The sequence below is a fragment of the Heterocephalus glaber genome, unplaced genomic scaffold (genome assembly GCF_053883595.1).
Source record: "Heterocephalus glaber isolate CG9 unplaced genomic scaffold, H.glaber_assembly_v1.0 deba00000594, whole genome shotgun sequence".
NCBI classification, from domain to species: domain Eukaryota; kingdom Metazoa; phylum Chordata; class Mammalia; order Rodentia; family Bathyergidae; genus Heterocephalus; species Heterocephalus glaber.
The window spans coordinates 22,439,455-22,458,074 of NW_028258151.1; the positions used below are offsets into that span (position 1 = coordinate 22,439,455).

An 18,620-nucleotide genomic window follows, 5' to 3' on the forward strand; every position below is an offset into this window, starting at 1 on the left:
TGAGTATCGCAACCCCAGGAAGCCCAGCAGAATGAATCCATCCAGAAATTAAATGCAAAGGGGGAGAATCCAACAGAAAGAAAAGTCATGACAATAAGTCAATACGTATCAGTTATAACCATCAATGTTAATGGTCTCAATTCACCAATCAACAGAAATATCATACTTTTTTGTTCATTTTTTTTTGGTACTGGAGATCGAACTCAGGACCTTGTGTTTTTGAGACAGGTGGTGGCACCACTGAGCTAAATCCCCAGTCCATGGATGCATATCGAGGCCATACTCTTTTTTTTATTTTTATTTTTTTGGTACTGGGGATCAAACTAGGGTCCTTGCGCTTGCGAGGCAGGCGGCAGAACCACTGAGCTAAATCCCCTGCCCAAAATCTAATTCTTTTTTTTTTTTTTTTTGGTACCGGGGATCGAACTCAGGTCCTTGGGCTTGCAAGGGAGGTACCGGAACCACTGAGCTAAATCCCCAGCCACCAATCAACAGAAATAGACTGGCAGAATGGGTCAAGAAGCAAGGTCCAACAATATGCTGCATAAAATAAACACACTTAATTCAAAAAGAAACTCATAGACTGAAAGTTAAAGGGTGGAAAGCAATACTCCATGTGACAGGAACATGAAAAAAAGCACGAGTACCTATCCTCTTTGCAGATCAAGTGGATTTCAAGTGAACACAGATTAAGAGAGACAAAGAAGAACACTACATTCTTGTAAAGGGAACAATCCAAGCAGAAGAGGTGACAATCATAAATATCTATGCACCAAACACTAGTGAGCCTATTTATATAAAACAAATATGAACGGACATGAAAAATGAAATAAGCACTACTACAGTAGTAGTGGGGGACCTCAATATCCAAGTGTCACAAAGAGATAGATCAACTAGACAAAAAATAAGCAACGAAAAACTAGAACTGAATCAAACTCTTGAACAAATGAACTTAACAGATTTTTACAGAGTATTCCACCCACAAAATCAGAACACACATTCTTTACAGCTGCACACAGGTTGTTCTCCAAAATAGACCACATACTCACTCATAGAACATGTTTAAATAAGTACAAAGGAACTGAAGTTATCCCCTGTATATTATCAGACCATAGTGCAATGAAATTGGAGATGAATAGCAAAAGAAACCACAAGAATTTCATAAACACATGGAAATTGAACAACACACTTCTGAATAATCAATGGGTCACAAGGGAAATTAAAGAAGAAATCAGACATTTCCTACAATTAAATGACAATGACAATACAACATATCAGAATGTATGAGACACAATGAAAGCAGTCTTACGAGGGAAATTCATAGCAGAGAATACTCATATTAGGAAAACAGAGCAAGCCCAATTAAACAACCTGATGCTGAACCTCAAGCTTCTAGAAAAAGAAGAGCAGAACAAACCCAAAGCTCATACAAGGGAGGAAATTATAAAGGTCAGGGCAGAAATCAACACAATGGAGACTAAGAGAATGAAACAAAAAATCAGTGAAGCCAAGAGTTGGTTTTTCAAAAGAATAAACAAAATTGACAAACCCTTAGCCAACCTTATCAGAAAAAGGAAAGGAAAGGCCCAAATCCATGCAGTTAGGAATGAAAAGGATGAAATTACAACGCACCCAGCAGAAATCGTGAGGATCATCAATACCGACTTCAAGAACCTATAGGCCAGTAAGATGGAAAGCACAGAAGAAATGGACAGATTCCTAGATAAGTATGAATTATCAAAGTTGAACAAAGAAGAGCTAAAAATTCTAAACAACTGAATATCAATCAATAAAATTGAAAACGCAATTTAAAACTTACCAACTAAGAAAAGCCCGGGTCCTGATTGCTTCACTGCTGAATTCTACAAGACATTTAGAGAGGAACTACTGCCACTACTGTTTAAACTCTTCAGTGAAATTGAAAGGGAAGCAATACTCCTGAATTCATTCCTGGAAGCAAGCATCAGCTTGAACCCCAAAGCAGAAAAAACCCAACCTAAAGAAAACTAGGGCAACTCACTAATGAACATAGATGCAAAAATCCTTCATAAGATACTGGCAAATAGAATATAGAAGATCATCAGGAAGATCATACTCCCTGACCAAGTGGGATTCATTCCAGGGATGCAGGGATGGTTCAACATATGCAATTCAATAAATGTAACACACTATATCAACAGAGCCAAGGACAAAAACCATATCATCATCTCAGTAGCTGCAGAAAAAGCATTTGACAAAATCCAGCACACATTTATGATAAAAAAAACCTACAAAAAATTGGAACAGATGGTCTCTACCTCAATCTGATAAAACCTATCTATGAAAAACCAACAACCAGTATCATACTAAATGGTCCAAAACTGATGAAATCCTTCACACTAAAATTAGGAACAAGAAAATGATGTCCACTATCACTACTCCTGTTCAATAAAGTGTTGGAAACATTAGCCACAGCAATTAGACGTGAGAAAGAAATAAAAGGAAAAAAAATAGGAAACGAAGAAGTCAAATTGTCATTATTTGCAGATGACATGATACTCTATATAGAAGATGCCAAGAACTCCACCAAAAGTCTTCTAGACTTAATAACCAAATTCAGTAGAGTAGCTGGATACAAGGTCAACACACAAAAATCAATAGCTTTCCTCTACATGAACAATAGACTTACTGAGAGAGAAATAGGGCAAGCAATTCCTTTCACAATAGCATCCAAAAAACTGAAATACCCAGCAATCAACCTAAGAAAGGAAATCAAAGACCTCTTCTCTGAAAACTATAGCACTCTGAAAAGAGATATTGAAGACTCTATCAGAAAATGGAAAGACATCTCTTGCTCCTGGGTAGGAAGAATCAACATGGTAAAAATGGCCATATATCCAAAACAGCTATATAGATTCAGTGCAATCCCAATTGAAATCCCAGCAGCATACTTCACAGACCTTGCAAAAATAATCTTAAAATTCATTTGAAACAAGAAGAGACTTGGAATAGCAAAAGCAATCCTAGGAAACAGAGACATGGCAGGGGATATCGCAACCCCCGACTTGAAACTATACTACAAAGCTACTGTGATAAAAACAGCATGGTACTGGCAAAGAAACAGACCTGAGGACCAGTGGAACAGATTACAAGACGCAGAAACAACACCAGACACACTCAGCCACCTCATCTTTGACAAAGGAGCCAAACACCCTCACTGGAGGAAAGATAGCCTCTTTAATAAGTGGTGCTGGAAAAATTGGGCTTCAACTTGCCAAAGATTAGAACTAGACCTATATCTCTCACCATGCACTAAACTAAAAACAAAATAGATTAAAAATCTAAATATTAAAACAGAAACGCTGAACCGGCTGGAAGAGAGGTTAGGTAGAACTGTTGAAGACACTGGTGTAGGAAAAGATTTTATGAACAAAACCTCAGTTGCCCGTGAACTAGCACAAACAATCAACAAGTGGGATCTCTTCTTATTAGAAAGCTTCTGCACAGCGAGAGAAACCACCAACAGAGTGAAGAGACAACCCACATTGTGGGAAAAAATTTTTACCTGCTGTTCCTCAGACAAAGGTCTACTGTCTAGAATCTATAAAGAACTTAAAAAAATCAGACCTCCCAAATTTAAAAACCCAATCCAAAAATGGGCATCTGAAATGAACAGACATTTCTCAAAGAAGGAGAAAGAGCAAATCAGCATATGAAAAATTGTTCAACATCACTGGTCATTTGAGAGATAAAAATGAAAACAAGACAGATTCCACTTCACCCCAGAAAAAATGGCTGCTATCATGAAAGCAACCAATAACAAATACTGGCTGGGCTGTGGGGAAAGAGGAACCCTGCTCCACTGCTGGTGGAAGTGTCGACTGGTGCAACCACTGTGGAAATCAGTATAGAGATACCTCAAAGAACTAGGACTGGAAGTCCCATTTGACCCCGATATTCCTCTGCTGGGTATCTCCCCTAAAGAATGAAAAAAATCATACCACAGTGATATATGTGCACCCATGTTCATAGCAACACAGTTTGTAATAGCTAAAACTTGGAAGCAGACCAATTGCCCATCAACTGGAGACTGGATAAAGAAAATGTGGGGTTTTTTTTTATAAAATGGAGTACTACTCAGCCATAAAAAATGAGAAATTAGAGACATTTATAGCTAAGTGGATACACATTGAGGTGATACTCTTAAGTGAAATAAATAGGACACACATGTGTAAATACCAAATAGTTTCTCTAGTATGAGAAACTGAGAGTGTAAGTAAGGACTAAAAGGTATAATAGATAATGTGAGATAGGAAGAAAAGGGGCAAAGGGGAAGTGGGAGGGGTAGGGGAAAGGAAAGAAGGAAATGGAATTAATATGAGAAAATGAAAAACTGGAAAGAAAGTCTTTGTAAATAAGGAGGAATGGAAGGGTTGAAGGGAGGCCAGGGGAAGGGGGAAAAATAAGAACCAAGAGAGATTATGTAAAGGTGCAAATTTCCAATGATGAATGTCATTATATTGTATACCTATAATGTACCAAATAAAATTAATTTTTAAAAAAGAAAGAAAAGTAACTAGGAGAATTACATTGGGGTATGTCTCAAAATAAAAAACAGAAAAGGACTGGGGATGTAGTTCACAGTGAAGGGCCTTGGTTCTATCCCCATTACTGCAAATACAATCAAACAAAAACAAATCAGCCCTAACGATTACCCTATTCTCATCACACCCAGCCTCCTTCATCTTGAAGACCTGAAACCTATTTATAAAAGTGGTCTTCAGTTCCAAGTCTCTGATCTGTCTCCTGGTCCAAAGGCAGGGACCCCAAAAGATGATTCCCTTGAGTGCCGGGCTAGGCCTTGTAGCAAATATCGTGGACCTGGGAACTTGGAACCTGGCAATAGTGTTAAGTGATAGCTTCCAGTGGGATCCTGGTCACAAGATTGTCAACAGAAACCAGATTCCAAATGTAATCATACCTTAGTACTTGACTGCCTTAAAACTTGTCAAATTTGGCCCTTGACACGATTTGATGGGAAAATTTTGCCCCCAGTACTTGTAGTTTATTTAGTATTCATAGTTCATTTAGAACTCAATACACAAGCTAGAACCTGTTGGTGTTTATTGCCTCATGACTCCCTACCCTTTCCAGCTGAAACAGTTTGTGTGGTACTTGTTGTACCTCCCAGAACCAAAACCAATTGATGATGAGTACCAAACTACCTTTGTATATGAGAAAGGGAGCTAGAATGTAATGACAACCCTGGAGAACCTTCACAAGGGACGGTATGAAGATGCAATGTATTAGTCATTTTCCTGACACTGGGACAAAATACCTGACACCAGCAATTTAAAAGAGGAGAGATTTATTTGGCTCACAGTTTCAGAGGGTCCAGTCCATGTTTCTGGCTCCAAGGCAGAAATGGCATGGTGGAAGGGTACAACTCAGGAAAGCTGCTCAAACCATAGCAGCCAAAAGCACAGAGAAAAGAGAGGAGTGGAGGACAAGAATACACCCTTTCAAGTCACACCTATAGTGATCCACCTTCTCCAACAAAGCCCCACCTCCTAACATCACATTCCGCCATAAATTCATTAGTGCATTATCCTACTGATGAGTGTAGGGCTCCCATGATCCAGTCATCTTCCAAATGTCCAACCTTTGAACCCAGGAGACTTTTGGGGATCATTTAAGATCTAAACTGTAACATACAGCATAGGTGGATGCCTTCAGCCAGTGAGCACATGGCATAGGCTGTATTTTGGCTTTTAATGTGGCCTCCTTGTGCTCACTTTGGCAGCACATATACTAATGTGACCTCCTTGGCTGCCCCAACAGCCCAAGGATCCATCCCAGAGGTGGCTGATGTCCCATGCAGTCATGCCTTATACCTGGAAAAATCTTCCAAAGAAGGGAACTCCTTTGGTGCTTGTCAGAAGTTCAGAACTTTTAATCAGATCTCTTGGTGAGCTGCTGTAGGACAGACGGGCATAGAAAGCTTTTTCTTGTCTGAGAAACTGTGTTGACTACAGAATAAGGCTTCCAAGAGCCAGAGGTAAAAATAGATTGTCGGCCTCCTCTGCTGAATAACACACAAGGCCAGAGGAAAGAAGAGGGGCTGTGAACCCCTTTCTTTAATTTGGGAAAGGAGCATTTTAGTTGTTGGTTTATTGATGATCATAGAATATAAAGCTGAAAGGTCTTCCAGGGCAATAATTTTCAAACTGTGTGCAAAACTTTAGAATCCGAGGAGGTCCTCAGGGGGCGGTCATGAAAGTAAGTAAAGGATCAGATTTACCAAGCCATCCCTTCCACTCCAACTTCAACTAAAGAGGCTCTGTTTGCATCTCTGTAACAGAATGGTTTTGTGGCTAAAGAAATTTTTGGAAGACCAGGAGCTAGGCCAGTGACTTATTCCACAAGGAAAACAAACAAAACACAAAGATAAGGTCCAGAATGGCTGGGTGAACTCTATTATCTCTTATTTAGTTGATCTATAACTAATTAATACATTCATTATAATATCTAATAATATAACACAATAATTATATTATTTATATATTACTGATATATCATAGTTTAATAGATCGAACTATTGATAATAAATATATTATTTATAGATTAATAATATACATTTATATAATTATATTATTAATATAATAGGTTGATAGATTACTCCATTAATGGCAAATCTTATTATTTAATCTCTTATTTAATTCCCCTGCATTGGGTGTTTTATTTCAATAATCATGTTCCACTTCTAAAAGTTATCAAGTATTCCAGATCATTCCTAATAATATCTCTTTGTTCGGCCAATTATATTTAAAAACATGTTTAAATTGTCATTTTTTGGTTTGTATTTGGAAATTTCAAACTCTAAAGTCTATGGTTTTTTCTACTGACTTTCATTTCTCTCCCTGGGTATTTTGTGGTTTTGGATTTGAATTTGTGCTGATCTGAGAGCCTACTTTAGGGACAGTCCCCTCCAAGAAGGACTTAACAATTGCTTGCGTGTGAGCCCCCAAAAGGTCCCAATGAGAGTCCCCTTTTAGGTTGGATGCGTTTCTCAGATTCAGCTGCCTCAACTTACCCTGTCCCAGGCTTGATCTCACTTGGTTGTCAGTTTGGCATTGGTCTATTAGGGCAACTCTTCCTTTTGTATTTGCTAATTACTCACTTTTCCACCACTGGTTTCATCTCATGGTTTTGTTTTAGTTTGCTAAGATGCGGGGAAAGGTAGCCAGAGTTGTCCTTCTATCTTGCAGTTTTCACAATGCATTAAAACGCATCTTTTATCCAGGATCTCATTGTTATTGTATGGGTCAGCCCTTATAAGTAGGCAGTTGGCTACCTGTCATGCTACAGGGGAACTTCATTCAGCTTCTGTTTAAGGATTTCCCCCACTGCTACTTTCAGTCCTGATGCTTTTGGGTTTAATGTCCTGTCATCTTATTTTTTGAGAGATCTGGAAGGTGTGAAGCCTAAAGAAAGAGATGGGAGTTAATTTTTTTAGAGTTCTCTATACATTCTAGATGCTAGTCCTCTATCAGAAGAGTAGCTAGCAAAACTCTTCTCCCATTCTGTAGGTTGCCTCTGCACTCTTCTGATTGTTTCCCATCTAGATCTTTGATCCAGTTTGATTTGATTTGATCACAGTCTTATGCAAGTGGATATCCAGTTTTCCTGGCGCCATTTGTTAAAGAAGTTATCATTTCTTCAATAGATGTTTTTGTCAATGCCTGGTACACAAGCGCAAGGACCTGAGTTTGATCCCTGGTACCAAAAAAATATATATATATATATATATATATGTTTTTGACTCCTTTGTCAAAAATCAGTTGGCTGTGAGTGCATGGGGTTGCTTCTGTTCTGTTCCATTCTATTGGTCTGTGTGTCTGTTTTTGTGCTAGTACCATGCTGTTTTTGTTACTATAGCTTTGTAGGATAACAGTATTGTGATGCTCCCAGCTTTGTTCTGTTTGGTGAGGATTGCTTTGTTTTTTCTGGGTCTTTTCTGATTCCATATGAAGTTTAGGACTGTGTTTTCTAATTCTATGAAGAACATCATTGGAATTTTGATGGGGGATTGCAATGAATACATAGATCACTTTTGGTAATATGACCATTTTAGTAACATTAATTCCAACAACCAAAGAACAAGGGATTCTTTCCATCATTTCCTAGCACCCTATTCAGTTTCTTTCAGGAGAGAGAGAGAGAGAAGAGATATCACAAATTAAACTTTGTGTTCCGAATCACAAGTTAAGCTTTGTGTTCCCAGGGAGAATTTCTATATTTTCTCTTGCTAAAGAAGGCTGTGGTGTGGCTCTTTCTAACCCTGTCCATCTCTGTCCATTTTTCTTTATCCCCTTATGCAGTGATGAAGGTCTTTGGTGACATTCCAATTCCTTATCTTTGGCTGGCACTCTATAGATTGTGCCCAAACTGACTTGCCTGTATTCTCAGTAGCCCTCTGAGAAGAACATCCAGAGCATCAGTGTCCCCAGTCTGAAAGGAACACTGGAGTCCAAGAGGTCACCTGACTTGCCTAGGGACCAAAAGTTTATCAGAACTGCCACACCTGCCTCCTGACCACAAACCCATTGCTTTCCTGAACTAAACCTGCCTTCCATGAGAAAGTAAAACAATTCAATGATTCATTCATTCATGCATTCATCTAATATTTATTCGATCGTTGGTTATATACTAGGTACCATTCCAGGCATAAGGACATTACTGACAATAAACCCTTGTCCTTATCACCCTTACAGTCTAGCTGATGGCAAATAATAAATAAGCAATGATATAAATTCCAAAGTAGTAATTGCCATAGTGAAAAGTAGTACAAGGATAGATAAAATGGGGAAAAAGTGCAGTGTGGAGCAGGATGAATAAAATGAAGACTTCATGAATGAAATCATGGAAGAAAGTAGGAGAAAAATATCCCTGGTAGGAGGAACAGTAGGTACCAAAAGCCCAAGGCAGGAAAGAATTTGACTGTTCTAAGAACATTGAATGGCTCTGTGGTCACAGTAGCTTGAGAAAATGGAGGAGTAGAGAGAGATGAAATACAAGAGGTGGATGGGGAACATGGTAAGGAAGATCTCCAAAATAAGTCTGAGGTAGGAAGGAAAGTGTGACTTCCTCTCTATACAAGGGGGAATCAAAATATAGTGTTTAAATTTTTAAAATTACAGTAAAAGACACATTGCCATTAATCCCACTCAAAATATCTCTCTCACCTAGAACATAGCTGTCCCATCATTCTTGTCACTTTCTGAAGCAGTTCTGAAAGTCCTCTTTCATGAGTGTCTTTACAACATGTGGTCCAGAACACAGCGAATGCTGCTGCCAAATGCCAGCCAACAAAAAGGTGGGCTCATAAAATCATTGCGATGTGTCCTCATCTGCCTTATTCATCTGTCACTGTGTGACTTCTGGCTCTTCCCCCAAAATCAAAATCACCTTGAAAGATAAACATTTTGAATTGGTTGAAGACATCAAGGTAGCCATGACCAGAGCAACTAAAGACATGAAAGAGGACTTCCAGGACTGCTTCAGAAAGTGGCAAGAATGATGGGCTCAGCATATTTGAAGCAAGGAAAAGTGTTTTGAGTGCGGTTTTAATTACAATGTGTCTTAAATTTTTTTGTAAATTTACACATTCGCCATATGTTTTGATAATACCTCATAAATGAACCTGTGTGTTGATGGATGCTGGGTTTTAACATATCTCCTTCTTATTTACTTGTCAATTTCCCAGGCCTACAGGTTTTCCCAGCTTCCTGAAATGGTCATGGGCTCTCCGCCTCCGCCTGTACCTCCCCGGACTGGGCCAGTGGCTGTTGCTTCTCTCAGACGGTAACACATTCCTTTCTCTGCTTTGTTTGCAACATTTGAGAGAGATTTGTCCCAGTGCTACTTGGTCCTGAGGAGAGTAGTACCAGCAAATTTCCTTCATGCCCTCCCCCACTCAAGGTACATCACCTGCATAGGCACCTGAGTACTGGGAGGGAAGTAGGGAGCACAGAGAGTCGACTGACTCTCGACCCTTTCTCAATAGAAAGTCCTTGAGAATCCACAGGCAACAAAGCCACAGCTAACTGACCCATGCCTTGAAAGCCTCATACCCTGGCTGGAGGAGGCCTTTCAGTTAGTTAAGCAGCACCGGAACATCATCTCTCCCAACTTCAGCTTCATGGGGCAGCTGCTGCAGTTCAAGTCCCAGGTGCTGGCCACATCCTGTGCTGCGGAGGCTGCCAGCCCTTCCAGCCCCCTTCAGGAACAGGGCAAAGCCACCCCCACCCCGACCTCACAGTTCATCTTCAGCTTCCCAGTGTCTGTGAGTGTGCACTCGGCCCGCAGCAGCCCGCCATACCTGCACAGCCCCATTGCCACCTCCTGCAGCTGTTAGAACCAGTCGCAGAGCCCCAGAATGCAGAGTTGGCCCCCAGCCAGGGCTGGGTGAGCCACACGTGTGGGAAGCAGGTAGGCACAGACCAGTTGGGGGCAGCTGACCAAGCCCTGTCCCCATCCATTTCTCCTTGGCCAACCAACCACAGGGCCAGCTAGAATGTCAATAAGGACTTTGAACACACATTAAAAGCAAACAGACAAAACACTCCAACTTAGAGCAATAATGGTGGCGTTAGGGGCCAGGGAAGACCTTGGATTGGTTTATGTGTCAGTTTTACTTTTCAGGTAGAAATTTCTTACCTCATTTTTTTAAGCAGAAAGACTTGAAGTTCTGAAACCCACAGACCCTGGCAAGCTTGCCCAACCAGTTCATTATGGGGGAGGGAGGAAGGGGAAGGGAGATGAAGAAAACAAATTTACCGGAAGTGCCTGGTTCTTTCTTCTTGTCCTTTTGTTGTTATAGTCATGGGAATTTTGTGTTTTTTTAAGAAACCTAAAATATGGTTTTCATTTCTAATTATTCACCAACAGGTGAATATGCTTAATAATAAATAAAAATATTTATTGTGAATTTCCTCAGAGTATGTAAGTACGAGGAGCCTAGTAACAGTGAATTTGGAATATACTTATGTTGATGTCAAATACCAGAGCACAAGAGCATGCAAGTGTCTAAACAGTGAGGGATAAATGTTGTTGTGTAGGTCTGTGGTAGTCTGCATGGTCACTGTCCATTTGGCGCCACTGAGCAGCAGGCAGGTTGGGCTGGGAGGGGAAAGGAAAGAGAGGACTACTTTTTAGTTATTTTTGTGACTGATTCCTGGGCACATAGACCATAACCATACAACTTTTTCTCTCTGATAATCCATTGGATGGTTGGGGCATTTTTCTTATAGACCTGCCTAGAGCTCGTCTGTGGGCTGTGGTAAATCCCATATTATATATAAGGTGCTCCTGGAAAATTGGGGTGCACTTCAGATTTTCCTATAGCAAAATCATTTGGCAAGGCCATGGGGGAAACCAGATCACTAGGAGTACCTGAAATGAATCCTTTTGTATGTTGAAATACTGTCTTTCTTTTACATTAATCAAAGTTTTTGATTTAAAGGGGGTTTATTTGAAATGAAGTATACCAACAAATTGTTGTGTTATTAAATTCTACTTTGGTTAATTTTTTAAAGACCCTTCCTCTTTTGAATAAAAAGGGGAATAGGGCCAGGGATTTAGCTCAGTGGTTCCAGTGCCTGCCTCGCAAGCGCAAGGTTCCCAGTTCAATCCCCGGTACCCAAAAAAAAAAGGGGAGGGGGATGGATGCCATGTTTCAGGTCTCCTGAAGTTTAGAAGGAGAAGAGGGCCCTTTCAAGGTGGGGCATGGCAGACTCCAAGGCTAGCTGCTGGCTCCTGAGAAGTGCATCATGGGTACTTGGGCACCATTCTGAATCCTTAGTTGGGCTAATGCCATTGTAAGAGGCCTTTCCAAATGGAGGAATGGCTTTAGAGGGAAAAGGACATTTTTCTGGGTGGAAGGTTTGAGGAAAGGGCAGAAGTTACTTGTTACTTCATTTGTAGTATTGTGGAACAGTGTTGTTATGGATTAGAGGTCGTTGCAAACTTGTCTAGAAATGAGAGCATTTTTTAAAACCCTTTGAGAGAATGGGTGAGAATGGGCTCTAAAGAATTTGAGAATGGGCTCTCAAGAATGGGTGAACATTCTTGCTCACCCATAAGTAACTTTAAGCCTCAATGTTACAATTGTGTGGAAGTGTTCTTTCTCATTGGGCATTCCAGACAGGCCAGGGTTCATTACATTTCTTTCCCTGTGTCAACATCATTCTTCCCGCCTGCCTGAAGCTCTTCCTTGGGGAGAGGCCAGAGTTTCCACTTCCTGTTTTTAGAAAAACCAGAGATGCCCTGTTTCTCTGGGAGCTGCTTGGCTGAAGAGTTGATAGGGAGGCAGGAAGGGGTTGAAGTTCCCAGATGGCAGACTCATTTAGAGATAAATACACTTGGACATTGCCACTTTTTCCTTTGTTCCTGGAAGTTACTTCATGTCTGGTGAAGAATGAGGTTAAGTGAATTCTGCACTGAAAAAGGCATTGGTCTCAAGAGCAGATGGGCAGGGCAGAGGGGCTGCAGGAAGGAGGGGCAGGTAGCCCCCAGAATAGACTCACTTTTGATACAATGAGTGTATATTTGCCAAATCTGTTCTCCTTTTTTAGACTGGATCCCAACTACATGGATAGTAGGAACTCAGGATGAGCTCCAGATGTCTTTCTCTGCTTCCCAATTGAAGTCTTCTATCACAGTGTCAAACAGCTATTTATAAAGTTGTTTTCTTTGTACTTGATAATAGCATGACTCTTAGAAATAAAATAGGACATTGGCTTGATTGAACAAGGGAACTGTTTCTATTGTTCATCTCCCACCAAAAGTCTCTTTGATGATTTTGAACTGCTCTGATGAAGACACTACCACAGGACCAGTGCAAATGGCCAGTGGGTTTCAATAAGCAGCTGTTCCTCCCAGGAAGCAGTTTCTGGTGCTGGTGAATTTCTCTAATAGCCAAAAGTACTACCACACTGATTACCAGCTTTGCTGTTGGCCACAAAATGCCATAGGCTTATTGGGTATTTACTGTAGAGAATGAGGAATGCAGCTGACTCCCTCCCAGGATCTTGTTTGACTCTTGGGTGTTTGTGGAGGAGTCGCAGGAATGGACTGGACTCCCCCACAGAGCAATATAAGGCTGAAACACTGGTGAGCAGTTTCCAGCTTCATTCCTTCCTTCCTGAGGCCATTGAGCTCAGGTGCTCCATTTTCAACAGTCAGGAAGCAGTGAGAAAATATATTAACCCCTTGGGAAGGTGGAGGTTTGAAGTAGGATGGCAGATTCCAAGTGGAAGGGGAAGGAACAAAGCCTGCAGTAGTGAAGCAATGCTTCATCTTGGGTATCAGAATCACCTGAGGAACTTTGGAAATCCTGATACCCAGGCCATTTTTGGCCAAGTAAAGCAGAATTCCTGAGGGTGGGACCCAGGCATCAGGATGGTTCAAAGTTCCTAGGTGCTGTCCAGGGGCAGGCAGGTGTGGGAGACCACCCTTTCTTGTGGATGGCAAGGTGATGCTGGAGGCTGGGTCTCCCTGAAGCCACAGCCAGAGTTTTGTCCCTGGCTCAGTGAATTCTCTCTGCCATCCCAGCCCAGTTAAGGGGCAAGTTGTTTTCCTGAGGGAGCTCCTGAACACGGCTCCTCTTCATGCTCTGCAGCCAGCTGGGCTATGGAGTGCTGTTAGCAGACTGAATGCACTGTGTAGATACTGATGTTTTTCCTTGAAATTTTCTTGTCTGTCAAGAAAAATGGAGTCTGTTCTGAAGGTTGTCCTCCAGAGTACCCTGCCTTCCTTAGAGTTTGAGTCGTTCAAGAAGAGACTTCATAGAGACAGCAATGCAATACTTGTAAATAGCCCCATCTTGTAGAGTGATGTCATTTCTACATTTTTTACACCTGTATTTCTGTAGGATGTATATAGTTTATGGGATTTTTTTGGGTTTTTTTGAAAAGTCAACGTGTCTGTTTTTATTTCTTACTTGAAAAAGATCATTTGAAGAAAAGTAAATACATTTTCAACCAAAAAAAAAAAACCAACCTCCTACCCTGACCTTGAACATCTAGAAATGACACCAGCTCAAGTCATCACAGTGGCTCCTACACATTTGGGTGCCTCCTGCCATATTTGCACCTCTAGAAATATCTTTATCATTTAAGGCTGGGGTCTGAGGCCAGGAAGGAGCACATGTGAGCACCCACCCCAAATCTTAACTTCTAAGAGGAAGAGGCTAAAATACAGGGACTCAGCTGTCTCAACATGAGACATATGTTACATAGTCTGTGCTCTGTAGTGATAAACATGTTTTTAATAAAGATGGACAAGTAATACAAAAGCCATGAACACCGAGAAAGGTTAAGATAAGCCTGATGTCCAGGGTTTAGGAGAAACAGCTGTGCTCCTGGTTACACACGAGCTACCAGCCTGGCCATCCCTCCCAGCCTCCCTGGAACGTGTTCCTCACAGCCCACCTGTGGACCACAGGTCTGGATTTTGTGAAAATGATGGAAAATATGAGCTTCCCCAGTGGTTCAGAAGGTGCAGCTGCGTAGACAGCACCCCTGGTGCCAATGAATAAAAGGTGAGGTGGGTGAACAGAGTGCCTGCCCCTAATCTGCCAGGGATCTTCTCTGTAACCCCAGGCGAGTCACCTTGCCTCTCTGGGCCTGATTTGATTCTCTATCTGTAAAATGAGAGCAGTGGCCTAAATGATTTCAGGAGCTCTGGGATTCCTCAGATGGGGGTCTCAGAAAAGCGTGTGGAGCAGAACCCAGCAATTCTCCTGGGAAGGAAGCAAGGGCTGTAGGAGCAGGCATGGGAGGGGCAGAGGGAGGGAGGCCCCATACGGAGCCACCAGCACCCTTCCTGCTATACAGTCAAATCCTCACAGCCTCTGCTTTTGGGAAGAGTCAGGGCTTCTCACTTACTCCCGGCAGTTCTGGCTTCGAGGGCTGCACACCAGCCCTTTGTGGCAGCCCTCCTTCACCATCTGCCATCCCTGCCAGACATCCAAGGGTCACTTTTCCTTCAGACAAACCCAGAGAATTAGATGAAGAAGGAACTTTTGAGGTGAACTTGTCCACCCCATTAGGTCCTAGATGAGGAAACTGAGGCTCAGGGCGGGGAGGTAATGAAAGCAGACCTCTCCCTCCCATGCTCCCCCTTGTGTGGTTCTCTTCTGCTCGACTGTGACAGTCACTCCTTTATGTCCTAGTGGCCCTGTGGGCTGGCAGCCTTCTATCTGCTGCATCTGCCTCTCCCTACCTCCCTCCCAAGTTTATTTTCAAGGAGTCAGAGGGCCTTCTGTGACATCCTGCCTCAGGTGAAAGGTGACACCTATAAAAAGAGGTGTCTGGTCTCTGACGAAGGCACCCTTTGTATGTGGGGATGCCTGTGCCTGCTAAGTGGGCCGCCCTCCTCAGACATGGCTTCTGAGCACCAAACGGAAAGATACTGTGATGAATGGGCCTGATTCTCTGCTTGACTGTGGACCAAAAGAGGGTAGCAGTTCTCTCATTCATGATGCTCTAAGAGTGCTGGTCTGCAGCTCCTAGAGCAGCCTGGCTTCACAGAATCTTGAGCCTCTTGCTTCCTGATAGTAGTAGCAGCTGCTAATGTGTCCCGCTCCACCCCAGCCTTCCAGGGCATCTGCGCATGCCCGCACTCCAGACAGAGCCTCCTCATTGGCTGCAGATGATGTCATCACCTGCTAGGTTGACCATCCCTGGCTAACACCTGGTGCTAATTGCTTTTATATGAAAATTAAATTTCTACCCAGAGACACTGAGCCACCCTTAGGAGAGAAATGACCTTGAGCACCTAGAAATGACTCCAGCTCAAGTCACACTACTGCCACAGCAAGTTCTGGCACTTCTTGCCCTGCTGATGCCCCCAGAAGTCCCTTTGTTATTTGAGGGTGGGTCCAGTCCTGAAGATACCACCCTTGTGAGGCTTAGAGGCAACAGCCCACTCCCAAATGATGGTCTGGGGCCCATGCTAATGGAGCCCCTCTACTCTGCCCAGATCCACCTCAGACATTGGCAGCAAGACCCGAATGGCCGAGTCCGTGGGCCCTGAGCCAGCCCCACTGCATGAGAGTGCCTCGTTCGCCCAGGTTTCCAGAGGCCCCGTGTCCGTGGCGCAGCTGGATCAGTCAGCTTTAAATTACTCAGGTGAGGAGGAAGACACCCCAAGCCCTCCCCCAAACCCTGCTGCTGAACCTTCTTTCCTCCTGACCCCTAAATCCATGCTACCTGCGCCACTCTCAGGAATCAAAGCCACTGCGTTTCTGGGGCCCCTCATGACCACCAGCTCTCACTGAAGAAGAGAGCTTCGGGTCTTAATCCTTTAAAAAGATCCAAGATCAGCCAAAATCCCAAAGTATGCTAAAGTCAAGGAGCATGGTAACATTTTGCCATACTTCAATTTTGTGGGGCTTGTTTGTTTTATCTTTAAAGCATTACTCAAACCACTATCCATCCTGTCTCATTCCCTTTCTCCCCAAAGCAATTACAGTCCTCAAGCTGTGGATTTTAATCCTTTGCTGCATAACATGTCCTCCCATACTGACTGGATAGGTGACAGTGGCAGGGGTTGCAAGAGGAGGACTCCTCTCCCTTTACCTCCCCCTACCTTTTTCATCTCATCTGTTAGCTGTGCCCAATGCCACAGCACTCCCTGGATTCCCCAGCTCCCCCAAACATGGACAGATGCAGGGCCGGGGCGGGGGGGATACCAGCTGGGGGTGGGAAGAAGGGAAAAATCCACAGCACTCCACTCCATGCTGTATTTGGGAAAATAGAAAACAGCTTCCCTTCCTCTGGCTCAGTGCCGACCTCACCCCGGAAAAGGGCGCAGGCTGGATTTTAGCCCTACTCGGGCCCTAGGCCTGGCAGGCCACCAGGTGGTCCATCAGATGGCTTCATTTGGCTCTTGGGGAGCTCGATCCCAGCCTCTTCTGACCTCCCCACCCGTCTCCGTCATGCCAGGTAACACGGTGCCAGCGGTGTTCGCCATCCCAGCTGCCAACAGACCTGGCTTCACTGGCTACTTCATCCCGACGCCTCCCTCGTCCTACAGGAACCAGGCCTGGATGTCCTACACGGGAGAGAATGAGCTCCCGAGCCAGTGGGCTGATTCGGTGAGACCCTTGCTGATTCCCTTACAGAGCTTCACCTGCTTGGTGTACTTCTGGAACAAAATGGGGGAAAGACTACGACTGGGTGACTAAAGTCGGCCACCTGTCTTCTGAGAGATTCCATTTCTTCCTAGCAGGGCAACATTAATAAGTAAATTCTTATAACAACTATCATCTGATGAGTATTTTCTATGTGCCAGATACCAATTAGGTGCTTTGTATATATCATTTTATTTCATCTTCCCAACAATTCCGTCAGGCAGGTACTATTATTTTCATGATCACTGCCATTTTGCAGATGAGGAAATTGAGGCCTAGACAGGCAATGCAACTTGTTGAAGGCCACACAGCTAGTAAGGTGGCACATCCACAATTCAAACCATAACCTCTTCATTGAATCTGTTTCTTTTAGCTGTCAAATTCTATAAAATTTTAGATCAAAGGCCAAAAATTGAGGTATTGTACTGAAAGTATCTCATAGACAGATCCTAATACTTCTGCCTGACTTCTAGCCAAGGATTGGCTTACCCTGGACGTTTGTTTTCTTCCTTCCTGACAAGTAGGACTATTTGGCAGGGTCTGAGCCTACCTGGGTATCCACACCAGTCTTTGGAGTCACTTGTCAAAGCTGCTATGTTTAATCAAATCAAGCGAAGCCAACAGGGGCCTTTAGAGTAGGTTGGCTCATGCCTTGGTGAGATCACTCATTATGGGTGAGAAAGGCAAGCTGTCCCCCAGCTAAACCTGAGGTTCCCCTGGTGTTCTTGGTTATTTTAGGTGTTCGCCTCAGGATTTGGAATGCTACAGTTAGGAAACATCTTGACTCCTGCGTCTACCTATGGCACGCACGCTGCAGCAGACACACAGAGCCCTCTCTGTCACCACACTAGCCAAGTGTATGAGTTGTTTTTTCTAAACTAAAACCTCAGTATTCAGGTTTAATTGCAGTGCTGGCACTTTGCAATAAATAAGTGGGTTTGGGTTGCAGTCTGAGCACTCGGTCTCTAAAAAGCTCACCATCACTGGTAGGGGATCTTCTCTGTCCACAGCCCTGGGCTCCACACTGTCTACCAGATAGCTTAGGCTCAGCATTGGCATCTGCTCTCCCTGCAGTGATGCCACCTTTAAACCTGAGATAATCCTGCAGAAATTAACGTTGGCCAGAATTTACGCCTTTGATTTCCAAAACATTTAAAATATATGCCATCTTACATGAAAATATTTCTGAAACTAATACAGTCCTTCCCCCTCCTTCTTCAAAAAAGTATACAGCATAGTTTAGTTTGTCCTAAATGAATGATTTAGCAGCACTGTGATGTCTCATCATACTAAAATGACATTTGTAGGATGAGCTTGCTTCACTTGCCAGGTGTAATGGCACATGTCTGTAATCCCAGCACTTGGGAGGCTGAGGCAGGAGGTTTGTCACAAGTTCAAGGCCAGCCTGGGCTACATAGTGAGTTCAAGGCCAGCCTAAACTATA

The 18,620-nt window shown here is 43.0% G+C and overlaps 1 protein-coding gene across 7 annotated transcripts in view; it reads left to right on the forward strand.

Annotated features, from left to right (window-relative positions):
• Positions 1-18,620, forward strand: part of Kiaa1549l (KIAA1549 like) — a 287,464-nt gene that overhangs the window by 258,789 nt on the left and 10,055 nt on the right. For all 7 annotated transcript variants that reach the window (XM_087205545.1, XM_021264381.2, XM_087205546.1 and 4 more), the window contains 3 exons: positions 9,746-9,843; positions 16,024-16,172; positions 16,989-17,140. In XM_087205545.1, coding sequence (XP_087061671.1) covers positions 9,746-9,843; positions 16,024-16,172; positions 16,989-17,140 — 399 coding nt within the window. The remainder of the gene's footprint in view (positions 1-9,745; positions 9,844-16,023; positions 16,173-16,988; positions 17,141-18,620) is intronic.